The sequence below is a fragment of the Calidris pugnax genome, unplaced genomic scaffold (assembly GCF_001431845.1).
Source record: "Calidris pugnax isolate Ruff unplaced genomic scaffold, ASM143184v1 scaffold44, whole genome shotgun sequence".
In the NCBI taxonomy this organism is placed as follows: domain Eukaryota; kingdom Metazoa; phylum Chordata; class Aves; order Charadriiformes; family Scolopacidae; genus Calidris; species Calidris pugnax.
The window spans coordinates 1,319,799-1,334,859 of NW_015094506.1; the positions used below are offsets into that span (position 1 = coordinate 1,319,799).

The 15,061-nt window shown below is 44.1% G+C and overlaps 2 protein-coding genes across 4 annotated transcripts in view; one reads left to right on the top strand and one right to left on the bottom strand.

Annotated features, from left to right (window-relative positions):
- SYN3 (synapsin III) overlaps positions 1–15,061 on the bottom strand; it is a 199,132-nt gene that overhangs the window by 88,091 nt on the left and 95,980 nt on the right. The gene's annotated exons all lie outside the window — the stretch shown is intronic.
- TIMP3 (TIMP metallopeptidase inhibitor 3) overlaps positions 3,169–15,061 on the top strand; it is a 35,690-nt gene continuing 23,797 nt past the window's right edge. The window contains exon 1 of the mRNA XM_014963579.1: positions 3,169–3,560. Coding sequence (XP_014819065.1) covers positions 3,437–3,560 — 124 coding nt within the window. The 5' untranslated portion in view covers positions 3,169–3,436. The remainder of the gene's footprint in view (positions 3,561–15,061) is intronic.

The following is a 15,061-nucleotide window of genomic DNA, read 5'->3' on the forward strand; positions in this document are numbered from 1 at the left end:
CTGCAAGAAAGCTAGTTTCATCCGCAAAAAATGCAGCCATCTCTTGGAGCGCAGTGCCCCCTAGCACTGTCTGTACACATTCCTGCAGGACCGAGGGAAGACGGACACCGCTCAGCCAACAGCACCTGCGGGACATGGCTTTCCCTGGGAATTTTCACACCAACTATTGACCCAGCCCAGTCATGCTTAGCTTGTGGGATCCGACAAGATCACAGCATGAAGTGGTGTGGCTGCCCAGTAAAGCAGAGAGATCCTTAATTGTGTTCAACAGTGTGTTCTTGGTGGAGGACTGGGAGAACATAGATTTCTTTATTTGGTGACATTAACCAAACGTGAACTTTAATTTTCTCATATGAAGATCAAGGTCTTTATTTTCTCTGTTTTTTCTCTGCTACATTTTTTATGGCCATATAAGGCTTAGAGTTTATCTAGGCAAGGGAGCTGAATGCTAGTTTTTATTTCATTTTTTTCCCTTTGCAGATTCTCCCATGCAGACAGGGCATAGAGCAAGAATTCAGATGGAGTTCTCCTTTCAGTTCTTTCATCGACTTTCTGCCTTACTTTGACCCCATTATCAAAATTTTCTCATATAAATAAACACTCAGAACCCCTGCCTGGCTCTTCTGGAGTGCATTTTACTGGTAGGTCTCAAAGGAGAAAGGCTAATATAAAATATCTAACAGATATTATCAGAGGATAGTATACAATATCTTTATTTAGATATGATAAAATGAAAGTGCAGGCAGGTTAAATGATTTAACCAAGGCCTCCCAGCACGCCACTGGCCAGACTGAGCTTTCCCGGGTATTATTTACCTGTGATTTACAAAAATAAAGCACTATGGTTTCTGTGTATGAAACAGACCCTTAAAGTGGTAAATAAGTATTGTTATTATTGTACAGTATCCAGTTGTGGTTGAAAAAACCTGCATGCTTACTATTATAGAGAAGTTCATATATTTTTTAAAAGAATATCTAGATGTCAAAAAAGCAGGTGAACCAGCTAAGTGCCTCCTGATTGAACACAGGTACTACTGCTCCGGACAATGCTAATACATGCATCTATGTGTTATAGTTCCTTTTAGCATTCTTACAGCACCCAACATCTTTAAAGCTTATTATAAGGCATTCAGCTTGTTAGTCCTCAGAACAGGCAGGAAAGGTGTTATTATAGAAATGGAGAAACATACTCAGTGGAGTTACTTGGCCAGAGAGTGAAGGAAGGTGGTGCCAGAGCTGTGATGATAATCTAGTTGTGTGTGGGCCAAACTCTTATTTACATCAGTGTCAGGTTATGGAATAACTCCACTTCTCTCAGATACTGATCTGAGATGTTGATAGACCAGGTGTATCATGATGTTGGTGATATCAAACTTTTTACAACAACAAAGAAAAAATGAAAGTGTCAGACACACCTCATTTTTCTTTCGTGTTACTCTGCTGAGGTCGCTGGGGTTGTTCCTTGTTTACACCCAGTGAGACTGAAATGACAGTCCAATCTGACAGATTCAACTTCAGCTGTAGCTTAAGCAGTAGCTAACCAAGTACGTAAGGAGTGTTTTTGCACAGTGTTTCTAATATCGCAGTTTGAAGCCAAATGGTTCAGACACTGATGTGTCTAAATCAAATGTCCTGTTTAATACCCTGCCTCATACATACTTATATGGCCCATTAGCACCTCAACACCATCTAATTTTTTCAGTGTGTTCACTGACACACATTCCTGAGAAGCTCCCATCACTGTTATCCCCGTTACACAGACTGGGATTTGAAGCACAGCGAGGTGAAGCTGTCACACAGGTTGTCTGTGTCACAGCGAGGGTAGGAACCTGTGTTTCCCACTGCTAGCATTGTAACCTCAATCTCTACCAGCAACACCCATCTTGAAGCTTTTTGTGTACCGATCCTCCAAATAAAAGCCTGTGTTTCCATAAGACTGGGGGTTTTAATTTCATATGGACTGTATGATTAAGGAAAAGGTGTAGGCAGGCTGTGCTTCACCCAGATGGAGCGGAATTGTAAATCTAAAGACTTAGCTGACTATTTAGAAATTTAGGACAGCTGGTCCCTGCCCTTTAATACCAGCATAATTTATAACTAGACATGCTTAAGTCTTGTAAACCCCGTGGAAAGTACTCTGACATTATATACACTGGTTTGATACTGTGATTAATCACCCCTCAGTCCCCCTTGCAGGATAATAAGGCTGGCTGTATCTTGCAGCTGGCAATCTCCTTCCTTACAGTCCCAGCTCTTCTATAACATTTACATTTCTACAGCGGATAGAAATTTACCGTTCCAAAGGGGGATAAAGGAAAACAAAACAAACAGGACTTTTCTATAAATTCCACTAAAGCTGCTCTGCTAAAATGTACTTTGAGATTAAATGTTGGGAGCGCCTGGGTAGATACGGCGCTGCTTTTTCCAGCTTGGTTTTAGCAGCTTATGACCCTTTTCTGACCGAAAGCCCTGGGAAGGGGAAGCGATGGATGGTGGTGGTGGTGTGACAGGAGGAGAAGGAGCATTTGAGCAGGATTAAAAACCGCAGGGCGAAATCCCGGTTTTGCACTTCAGCTAAGTCTGGCCCTTTTCCCCCATCCTCTTCTCACTGCTTACTGAAAGAGGGGCAGAAGCAACACCCAGTGCTGCTCTGAAAGCCGTTAAGAACACTACTTTGCCCCCTCCGGTTTAAAGCCAGCTTGCAGACAGCTGAGATGGTTTAGAGGGGAAAATAACCTCAAGCTTTCCAAGCCAACCACAAACCCCGCGGTGCGGCTGAGGGGAGGCCGGTGCCGGCTTGGGGCGGGCAGGGGGACCACTACGGGGCCAGTCCCGCGGCCGGGCACCTGAGCGGCGGCGGGGACGGACACTGGCCGATTACCTCGGAGGTACAACTAGTTTTGAGGAGTTTCAACCCCCCGCCCGGGGTGGCACACAGCAAGCGTGAGGGGACGGGGGGCTTCCCCTCAGAGCGGCCGTTACCTGCCCCAACCGCCGCCCGCGCGCGCCGCTCCCCGCACTATTCCCTATAAGGCGCTGAAGCGGCGGCCGCGGCCCCGCCCCGGCCCCTCTGGCCTCTCCCGCCGATGAGGTAATGCGGGGCTCCCATTGGTCGGGGGCGGCGGCGCCCCCGGAGCCCGAGAGGGCGCGATCGAGGCTATAACTCGGCGCACCGGCCCCATCAGCGGCGCAGCGCAGCTCCGCATCGCACCGCACGGCCAGCTGCACGGCTTCTCCCTGCCCTCAGGCTTGGCACCGTCCCGCCGAGAGAAGGCTGCGCTGCTGAGCCAGCGAGAGAGAGAGAGGCAGTGCGAGGAGGCAGGCAGGCAGGCGGTGGCGGGCTGTTAGGGAGCTAGAATAAAGTCAGGCGAACAAACCCAGCGGCCGCCCTCCCGCTCCGCAGAAGTGAGGAGGCACCTCGGGGAAGGGTGGGCAACATGACGGCGTGGCTGAGCTTCCTCGTCGTGTTCCTCTGCAGCTGGAGCCTGCGGGACTTGGTGGTGGAGGCTTGCACTTGCGTCCCCATCCACCCGCAGGACGCTTTCTGCAACTCCGACATCGGTAAGTGCCGCCGCAACGGGCGGCCCCCTCCTCGCCCCGCAGCCACCGGCCCCGCCAGGGCTGGGGGGGGACTCCCTGAGGCGGGGAGCCGAGACCCCTCGCCTGGGGAGCCGGCACCTGCCCCGCCGGTGCGAAGCCTGCACCTCTGGAAAGTTCTGTGGGAGCCTGAAGGGGTGGGGGGTTCAGGCAGCAGCCGGGCTGTCACCAGGAGTCAAGTCCTTCGTCCTGCGGGTGACACCTGAAAACAGAGGTTTGGGCAGGTTGAACCGGGGAGGGTGAGTTGACCTTCCAAGACAGGTATGACTCCGGTAGGTGCTGCAATACGCCTGGGTTAGTAAAAGGAGAGGTGTGTGGTGGCGGACCCCTGCCCAGCCCCTCCTGAGGGGCATCAGGGAGCCAGGCGTCCCACAGCAGCCAGCCCTGTCCCGCAGCAGCGGTGGCAGCCTCTCCAAGAAATGCCGTCAGGAAATCAGAGCGGCTGGTTTTCCTGCAGCAAGGCAAAAACACAATCGGAGGTGCGGGCAGCCAAAATTTCCTCCACAGCCTGGTGACAAAAGAGTAGGAGGCAGGATTAGGGTGAGCTCTCTCAAGCCAGGAAACCGCCCGTGGTGGTTGGCATTGGAAGGTGCGGCTCACGCAGGCTTGTGGTGCTGCGCCTGTGGGCTGGAGAGGCAGGTAACAAGTGTCTCCACGCTTTCTGTGCGCTAGGCTGTGATCTTTGCAGCTGTGGGAGGCGTGCGAAGTTGCCTGCTTTTTTTTGGGAAAGTTGAAACACTTCTACTGGATCCTTGCGGATGTTCTCTGCTATGGGTTTTAGCATCCCTAAGGGTCTTCACTACGCTAACTTTAGATGGGGGGACAAGGGGAGCACCCAGAATCTCTCAGGGTAATGAAGACTCTGGATTCAAGTTCTTTGGTTTGCTGGTAGCCAAGGGTGGTTAACCAAATAGGGTTGCTGCTTGGTAAGTGTCCTGTGGTAAAGTACACAAAATCAATTAGTGCTGTCCTTTGAGTTAATACTGGACACATGGCCACATAAAAGTAAATACAGGCTGTTGCTTCAGCAGTTGTTGAGTGGACTGCATGGGTGAAGTCTTGCACCTCTGTGGATTGTCTTAGCGCAGTGTAAAAAGGGTTGGGGGATTTGGCACTGCTTGTACCCACAGAGTACTGACTCCAAGTGAAGTCTGCAAAGAAATCCACTTGGCAACTGCTGTGGAAGTCAAATAGAAAATAATTCCCACTGCTGCAGAACACCCATTGCTGTGAGCCCTGCCAGTGGCTCTTTCAAGCTAGCCAAGCTTACAGGCAAGAAAATCTCTCTTGCCCTTAACACTTCTACAGAAACTACAGCTATGCCTGGTTATTCATGTGTAGTTTATATAGTGTATCTGCTCTTGAATGCCAAAAAAAACATTACATGTTAAAAGTGCTGGGAAAGTTACAGTTTGCTTCAGTGATGATAGCCTGGAAAATATTTATAAAATAGTTTTATATTGGGGAATTCTTCCAGGAAACTGCAGTATTAAAAGTTCTGTTGCCGTTTTCATAGTTTGGATCAACAAACATGCCACCTAAGTGGCAAGTGCCAGAGAGATTGTTCTTTCTGTGAAAGTGAGGCTGGGAAACAGTTTTTCTACAGCTAAAGCTGATGACAGCATGTGGCCTTCATTAGCTACCTTTTAAAGGAAGGTCTAATTTCTTGCTCTGGTTAGGTTGTGTTATACTAGATTAAGGATAGTTTTAAGTCGAATTCAACTTCTTCAGATGGTGTTAAATAAATTTCTGTTATGAATATACACTGACAGTATATTTTTGCTAGAGGAGTAAATGACTAGGAGTATGGTAAACTATGAAGATTCATATAACAGTGCTCCTTAACTTTAGGGTGCAAAGTTTTTCTGTTTTGTATTCTGATTTCTGATTGAGTTCAAAGTAGTCTCCTTTCTCTGTTCTGGACTCTTCATTATGTCTCATGCCTTGGTTTTGCTCTTAAGACACAGTAGTTCAAAAAGTTGATGTCAGTGGGGCTGTCATGCCTTTGGGCATCACGACAATGCAAAGGAGGAGAAGTAGAAGGAGAAAGAGCAACTCATTCTAGTAGATGACTTAAATGCAAGTTTGGTTAAGACCACGTTTTTGTGTGAGGGATTGAAGGAAAAGTAAATCCTTACATTTGCTAGAACTGTCTGGAAAATGTGATGTTTGTACAGGCTGATTTTAGTAAATGCTGTCATATTCTTCATGTGCTGAAAGGGCAAAAAGCACACTGACGCTTTCTGGCTCTGTAGGAGTTAATCATCTCCATGGAAACTGATGGCAGTGTACTAGTGCAGTGTTTAGACAGACTGAACTACACGCTGGGTTATAAAACACATTGTGGGGAAGAAAGGGACTTGGCAGCAAGTTTTTATCGCTCTTGAAACTCCTGACAAAATACCAGCTCAGAAGGGAGGAGTCAATGCAATAAGGGCTGGAGCAAAAGAGCTTTTTAAAATAGCTCCTAAAACAATACAAGAAATTAACTAGCTAGGTGGCAGCCTAGGAGAGGCTTTTCATCTTCAGAGCACTCGATGTTGAAGAAGGAAAAAACTTTTTTAGTTTAGGAGTGTAATGCAAAGTCTTACTGTTGGTCTTTCATGCCTAGCCAGTGAAGTCCTACTCTTCAGTTTATTCTCTTTTCCTTTAATCTGATCCCACTAGACATTTAATTTTTGATCTTCCTGTGGCTCAGTTCTGATACTGAGCCTCCCAACTCTGCAGTCATTGAAAGGTTTTAATCTCTACAGAAACAGATGCTCAAATAAACCCATTGGAAAGGCCAGGATTTCAATATGTAGATCCTTTGAAACTGAAGGTTGTGGTCTTCTAAAGGAAGCTTGGACTCCATACACAACAATAATTTTTTTCTTTATTAGAAAAAAAAAAAAAGATGAACTACTGCCAGACTGGTCACAAGGGGGTCTTTTCACTCAGCCTGAGTGTTCCAGCATGATGAATGGAGCAAAAGTGAAGAGGTGTGTCTCATCTGGCCCTCCGAGGTCAATCAATAATAAAATTGCTGTTTTAACTCTTGTCTTTCTTTCTTTAACTGGATCAATAAGTGCCAGAACAGGCAGTACAATAATTAGACAAACAGCAACTGCTATGACTTGCCATCTGAACTTTGCTTCCTCCACTCCCGGCCCCTGCCTACGACCCCTTCCAGATGTGAATATTTTTCTTTTGTTTGAATTAAGAGACCTTTTGAAAGAACAGACACCAGGCATGCTTTGTTCCATTGTGACAAAGCTGTGACGTTTCCAGCTGGACATAGCTGACATGAAAGGGGCTTGTTTGTCCTTTTTTTTTTGCAGGAGCAGCAGGAACTTCTGAGCTTGGATGCTGAATGTTGCATTCACAGGTTTTGAAAAACAGCTCCTGCCTGGTCCCCTCTGCCCCACCTCTCCTTCAAAAAAAAGAAAAATGTGAAATTGCAGGCTGGATTTTGACAAACCAAAACCAGTCTGCAAGTGATAAAGAAAGTAGTTTGTCCACTCCACACCTATCTCACTTTCATCTTGTGCATATGCTTCAGAAAAGAGCTACGGCACTACTAGCTGTCTCTTACCTCAGTTCAAAGGAGCTCAAAATAACATTCCTTTCTATAGTTTGTATGGTAAGAAATATCTGTAATTTCAGCAATGATGCCAGTGGGTCCCCTCTCTCTTCTAAATAACCTCACTTTTGGCGAGTTGGAGCTGGCAAGCTTTGGGCGATGAAGGTAAGCTCTTAAGAGTCCCTTGGTGTCAAAGAAGCCATCCATTCCTCCATTGTGCCATAAACAGCGCTGAGTTCACAACACCTGCAGTGACCAGATTCCTTTGAACTGAGAATGGGCTATGAGAAGAGCAAGAGGCAGCACAGAAGGAGGAAACTCGTGAATTTGCAGAGAAGGGGGAAGCTCATGAATTTGTTTGGTCCAAAGTCTAAGCATCTAATTGAGTACCTGACCTTTTGCTTTCACTGTTTTTCTCTAATTTCTTGTTCTGCCTTCTCACTAATAAGCTAAAGAGATATGCAGAACAACTTGATCATAGATGAGATTTTGAATATCTATTCTTTGCCTTGATGTAGACTTTGCAGTGCGGTCACATACGCTGTCTTATCCTTTAAGGCAGACAATATCTGCCACATTAACTTAAAATACATGTCATAATAGTCGCAAAAGTTTTGTATCCACTTTGGAATCAGACTTCTGTTGAGGAAGTAATGATGTGGTTTCATTTTTAGACTGGGCTTCCTTTTGAGCTATTTTAGAAGCAGGAAATCTGAGAAGTGCCCCTTAAAGCTTAATAAAAAACTAAAAGTACTCACAGGAATTCCATTTAATTCCATTTTACATGGGGAAAAAAAAAAGAGGAGATTTGTTTAACATTTATGGAATTCCAATGTCCTTGATAAAAATGTGGTGAAAAAGGGTGTTCCTTTTGCTTGGTCATGTCTTCTGACAGAAAGATGACCATTCTAAACTGAATTGTTCTACTTAATAGAAGTAGAAAGAGAAGTTGTTTCTGTTGGTTATTTGCAATTAAAGTCCATAGGGGAGTAGAGAGATCACCTTGTGGCATCTGGAGTTTGTCATTTCTCCAGACCTAAGTACTAAAAAAAAATGCAGTGGAAATTTGTGTTTGGGCAATGTAATGCAGTATGTATATAAGCTTCCTTTGGTATCTTATTACTGTTATTTATGCTTACTCCAGATTTCCTACAGGAAGAAACTCCAGCAAGACCTCTGAGCCAATTGAGAGCCAGATGTTCTAACCCTCAGTCTTAGAGCTCCTTGCTTTATGTGGACATTTCTTTCATTCTTATTTTCACTGATATTCCACCTGTTCTTGAGAACTCTTCGCTTGCCAACTGCTCTAATGTTTCTGGGAGAAAGTGGGCTGGTGGGAACATAGTTATGTGCTGCCATGTGCAGTAGTAATGTGTTTAGTTTAGCAAAAAGTTTTCATCTGGGGTGGGAAAGGACCTGCTTTGTTCATGTCTGTTATTCAGGATAAGCAGATTTGGTTGTTGGATATAGAAGTGGCAGAAGGCGACACATTCATTCTCAGCTTCATTAGAGGTCTTCACATTTTCCAAGACACAAAATATAGTTAGTTCTGGCCTTTCAGAGTTTCTTAGATATGGCAACTGGATTGGGATCTGATTAAATCGATCTCTGCATTCATGCATAATCCCACTGACAGTCATGGGGGGTGGGATCAAGCATCTTATAGGGTGACTCAGTGAATCACTGTGGATTTAGGTGGGTGTTAAAGCTATTAAGCTGAAAACTTAGTTTTTTGATGTAGGAATGTTGTCCGTGGTCATATTTCTTTTTCCTCACAGCTCTATACCATGTGGTGCTCTTATGTAGCCCAACCAAGCATGCGTCACTGAAGCAAGGAGCCTGTTTGGTCTGGGCAGGAGGCCCTGTCATTAAATGAAACTTCTACCAGATGCTCCCTGGAAGTTCATAAGAGCTAGTAAACCTGCGAGGACAGCTTGGTTTGAGTTAGCAGGCAAGGCCAGGCATGCTGTGCTTGCCAGCTCTGAACCAGGCTAAGCTGAGGGACTAATATCAGTCCTAGTAATGTCTGGAGTGCATGTGGTTGAATTTCCTTTTAATGAGGAAGTATTTTTATTTTTTTTATTATTTTTTTTTGGTTCAAGATGAAGAGGCTTTTGCTTTGTTGTGCTCTTATTGCTCTAGACTTTCAGGGTGTGATTCTGTCTTTCACATGCGAGCAACTTAAAATGATACTGGTAAAATGATAGTAGTGTAAGAGATAAGAGAGGAAAATTGGCCTTCAAGCACCAATTAGTTAAGCAAATGCACAGGTCATTAAACTTAAAGCCTACGGTAGCTTGTTTAAATCTCTGAAGAACCTCTACATGTGACACTTGAAATGTTGCTAGTGTAACTTTAATGGACTATTAACTGCTCTTTAAGCTAACTACACCTTACATAGACTTCTCTGAGACAAGGTTGATCAGGGAGGCTGTCTATATTTGGAACTGCTGCAAGACTGTCTTAACTTTTCCTCAGCTTTGTGGCACTGAACACTTGTTGCAAATAGCAGAGCTGAAGGTCAACCTATCTGGTAACCCTCTGTGTTTAAGCATTTGGGGCACAGAGGAGGGAGACACACTGTTCAGGCTGTATTAAAACCCAGAGCTCTTCCTCTAAAGCAGAGACCTGAAACCACGCCAAAATTATCGGTGCTCTGCCCACTGGTGACTCTGCTACCGGTGTTATTTGTCCATAGTGGGCTAGGTCCTTCTTTAAAACCAAGGTTAAACTGGATTTGCTTTGGAATAAGTTGAGAAAAAAAGAATGTTAACTAGTGAATTTCAAATCTCTGCTGTTTGAATGTATTAGGCTGATGCTTGGCCTGAAGTAAATGAGACCAAGGTAGGTTACATGGATTCATACCTTCTTAGACTTAGATCTGAAATCAGGCCCAGTTATCAATATGGAAAGGAAAAAGTGGACCAGCCTTTAAAGCAGGTGCGATGCCATTGTTCTCAGCAGTATTTTACTATCTTGTATCAGAGTTGGATTTGACTTGATGGTTTCAGGTTTCTAAGAGGAATGTTACAAACACTAGAGAGCTTAAAACTAACTTTAAAAAACAAACAAACTTTAACCTTCTACTGTAATGTGAAGTAGTTCCCTTGAGTGACCAGAATGAAGATTTAGTGCATTAACTGACAATGTCTAATAACAGAAAAATGCAAGTAGTTTTACACAACCCTGATTATTTTATTTATTCAATGTTTCTGCCAGCTAGAAAAGATTCTGGGAGTCTTTTGGAAACAAGATAGAAGTCTCTTGAGTTGCGTGCTGGTAAAATAAATGTTGACTATGAATAGTCCAAATTCCTGCTAATGTTTATATAAGACCTTTCCAAAGGGCAATTTCAGCCCTTAGAAACAGTACACAGGGAATAACACTCAAGTTAAATAGCAGAGACGCATATGCAAAAAATAACATCAGACCTCATCAAATATCAGAAACAGCTTGCCTAAGATGTAGATTCTCATTTTTATCTTAAGAAGAAAGGAGGTGATTCAGGGTATCCCTCTTGGGACTCAAATGTTCAGGAACCATCAGAGAGCAGTGCTTGGGGAGAATGTTGAGAAGGCCATTGTCAACTTGGGGATAAGGTCTCGGGTTGTGCTCATGGCAAACTAGTGGTCTGTGTCAATGGGCTCAGCTCTGAAAACTTCCATCTTTGTTACAGGTGGAGAAAGAGGATGAATACAGCAATAGGCTCAATGGGAAACTTGTAATGGGAGAAGGTATTTAGGAGCTCTAGGAGTGGCAAGGGCCCTTCAAAGACTAGTCTTGGAATATAAGGAGGAGAAGGATTACTGGAGAAGGGAGAGAAGCTGTATGGAAGCATTGATGAAGAACTAGATACAGGCTGGTCAAGCTAAGAAGAATCATTAGGTATGACACATGACAGGCTGCCCCATCTGAAACTATGTGGGAGGTGTCCAAGGGGAATTTAATCCATCCAGGAGAACAAATGGGTGCTGTGGCTTCAGGGAACATGTACGTAGGAGAACCCATATAAAACAATCTGATGCTACACTGAATGACCTCTAACAGCCTGTAGCATTTTTGTTTCTGACTGGCAAGCAAGGCTTAGACTTTGAAAAAGCCTGAGTGGGTGGACGGGCCATGGACAGAGCACATGCACTTTACTCTATCTGGACTCTAGCCAAGCCGTTGCCTTCCTCCATTAAGATGAATGCAAGGTTCCTTCAAATAGCCCATCAAGAAGTGCAGGTTCCATGGGGTGTGAACAGGGCTTGGGCTTTCCGCCAGGTGAGTTGTAAGAAAAGTACAGCTTAGCTGGAAAATGATACTGGCTGTGCAGCAGGAGAAGCAAATGAAATTAAGCCAGGTATAACATACTGTCAAAGGGTACTTTTGATATACATGAAGTAGTAACCTGACCTACTGTATTCAGGAGATAAAAGGAGAGCATGCAAACAGCAGAGCCATCGTTGTTCAACACCTATTTGTTATTGATTCTGGACAAAAATACACACTTTAATAAAAAATCCACAATCGTCCCTAGTTACTCATCTGTTGAGCTCAGTTTCAGAGCATTGTAATCCTGCTGATTCTGAAGAGCTTAGAACTGGTTTGTTGGGGAGGTAGAGAAAGGTATGTGAAAGGGCCCAAGGATGAGAAGAGACCCCATGGGGTTTTTTCCTTCTTAATTCCTTGATTTTGACATGAAAAGGCCTAGGTTTCTGCTGGCCTGCATGATCACCGGTACTACAGCCAAGTTGGTATAATTTGCACCAAATTTGCACAATGCTTGTGCAGATAGTAATGGCTACACCAGGTGCAACAGCATGAAGGCAACATATGATTACTTCTTATTCCTGGTGGTTCATTAAATAAAAAATAAAAAAAATTCCCACAACAGCACATAGAAAACGAGTATTTCTATTTCACAGGGCCATGTTCAAAATGACCCAAGCTCCTCCTGGCCTATACTGAAGGATGTGAATTTTAAGTCCCTCATGCTGTATTGTAATTACAGTATGGAGGCTTCAACATCTTTTCTCTGTGTTTCCCTCTGTATTGGGTGTTACTGGAGTGTAGCCTGCAGGGAGGCCTGCTGGCATTATGTTAGTCTGTTAATTTTCTGTGGAAGAGCACTGGAGCATTTATTCAGATAAATTCAACCTCTCATGTTCAGTGAACACATGAACAAGCAAAGATCTTGCTCCTCTGATGTTTAATTAGTCCTCTCAAATTTTTTGAATCAGCTGTAAATAGGACGCTGCCCCCCTAGTGAGACGGTTTTGGTGTTGGTCTCCAAACAGTTAAAATATAAGAGAAAAAAATGTGCTTGCTTGTACCAAGACAGGAAAACCACAGAATGGAAAACTTCCACTTGACTTTGAAAGACAGGAAATGGCTGGTGTTGGAAAGGCAACAGGTAGAGGAGGAGAGATTCAGAGGATATCTGTTGAAAACCAGCTATTCCCCAGACAATTCTCCTTTAGCTCCATGTTCTTTTGGGGGAAGGAGTTCCAGGCTGGTCCCACCGTCCCAAGCCCTTTATACTCTTTCCAAACACCCGCCCCGGTTTCCTACTTCCTGCCTCTACTGGCACTGCTATAAATATCCTGCTTGCCTTTCATAGGTCTAGAAAAATGCATGTTGCAGGTGAAAGGGGATTGAGGTGACAGTATGAGACAGCCCTGAGACCTGCTCTTGTGAAGTGTGCAATTGCTGGGTCCTCTGCTTCAACTTGTGAAGCGTGAGCTTGCTGGGTTCCTTGCTTTAAATTTCCCTGAGAAAATGGAGGGAGTCCTTCAAGAATGAAACAGTCTTTCTGTTTATCGTACGCAGCTCTGGACTAGGATACATGAGCCTGTTTCTAAGTAAACAATTTCCTCCAATAAATAATATACTACATATGGTGCAGAGCTAAAAGCTGAAAAATTTCTGGTATTGAGAGAAGGGAGGGTGGGGAAAAGAGACTTAAGAAGGAACGGGAGACAGTAGTCAAGAGACCACACGGTATCGAAAAGTATAGCATTTGCAATAATGAATACCTTAAATGCATTGGTGAAGAGGCTTAATCCAAGAGGAAATAAAACAGTAAAGTGACCCCTGGGGCACTTAAGTAGCCATCGTGTACAGTACTTCAATAGCCACGAAGTACAGGGCCCTCCCTTAGTATCCTGTAGGGCAAAAATCACAGACCCAGGGAAGCGTGGGAAGACAAGAGTAGCAGTTCCTGTGCAAAAGCCTCAGCGTTGCAAAGGACTGTGCTGGGGGTAAAGGCAGGATGAGTTCCTAAGCCCTGTATTTTACTTCTCTAAATATGAAGAGCAGCACCTGACCCTTTTTTCTTTTTTTTTTTCTTTCTTTTTTTTCTTTCCCCCAAGGGGGTGGGAGATTAAGGATTTAGTTGGTTATTTCCTTAGAGGATCAAGATAAAAAGGAGACTTCAATAAGTCTGTTTCCATCTTCTTTACAGGCAGTATATTTTCAGTAGAATTAAGCAGCTGTCCTGCTTTTCCCCCACTGTGTAGCAGTTTGCAGCTTTACAGAGAAGCACAGAAATAGAGGATTCCACAGTATTAGACAGAACTCCAAGGTGGGAGTTTAACAGGACCCAAATTATCACAGGAAGGTTTTAATGGAATATTATCCATCCAGAGAGAAGCTCGACTAGACCTGGTGGCTAACAGCCAATGACCCTTATCAGTATGTTGCCTTTATTACCTTTGCTTTGGAACAAGCACCCTGCAGCAGAACCTGTGACAGTGAGTCATGTGCATCATCCAGCTAGGCTGGAGTTCTGATGCTGATAAGATATACCTCCCAGAAGCCTGATGTGGGACAGTCTTGACTTTCCCATAGCCCCCTTCTGTGGCTGTCATTCTAATTCCTTGTAGTTAGAGATTGATTCAAACCCTGCAGTTTTAAGTTCCTTCCAAAACTCTTTAAAGGCATTTGTTTTTTTAACTCTGGAGAGTCTATTTTTGTTATCAGGATGAATGTTTAATCTACCTCCCACATGCATTCTAAGTTGCAGCTATCTTTTGAGTTTCCCAGTGTATTCTGGTTTGCTCTTTTTCTGTTTGCCTGGGAGGCCAACAGGATGGGAATCATGTATTTACTCACATTTTGTTTCTAGGATTTTCTTGGTGCCAAATAATTACAGGACTACATTAGCTATGACTAATAAATCCTTGTGTTACAGAGCCCTACATCCCTCTGTGTTGTGTGATTTAGCAGGAGCCTGCTGGAGTAGCACTTCCAGCTTGATCCCAAAGAGATTTCTGCTTTCCAGCAGACTGACTGTTGAAAAACAGCGAGCAAAGGGGGAAGCAGGTCCTTACTGGCCTTTATTCCTATGCCATGTTTAAATTGGTTGAAGAAATAGTGTAGATTGAAAGAAACAGACAGCACCTGTATGTTTGGCTGAATGGGAAACAAGGCTTTCACTAGTACCGGAAAGTTTTCAAGCCAATAGGTTCCTTCCTGTTAGTGGAAGATCTCATGTTTGTTTCTGAATGCCCTTCTCTCATACTGATTTCCTCCAGTACTAATGGCTGTTGGAAGGGGTAGGGGAAAGGAAAGCACTGGGTTTTTCTTTCCCTACTGTCTCAGAAACTGTTTTCCTGTTTGTCTTTTGCAGCATGGCAGCTTGCGCCATTGACGTAAACTTTGTCCTTTGTGCTGTTCAAAGCTCCCTTCTGAATCTGACAACATTGACTACATACATCCTGACTAGTCTGCATTTTTGATGGGACAGGAGAGTGAACAGAACAGTGTCCTACACTGATAGTTTTCTTGGCACGCCCAGGGGTTCACATTTTTGTGCAGGCTATATATTTGTTCATCAAGCCATTATCAGACCTGCACATGGTAGGGTTCCTTCTGGCATATATTCCTCAATATATATGTGGACCAACAAGAAAAGATT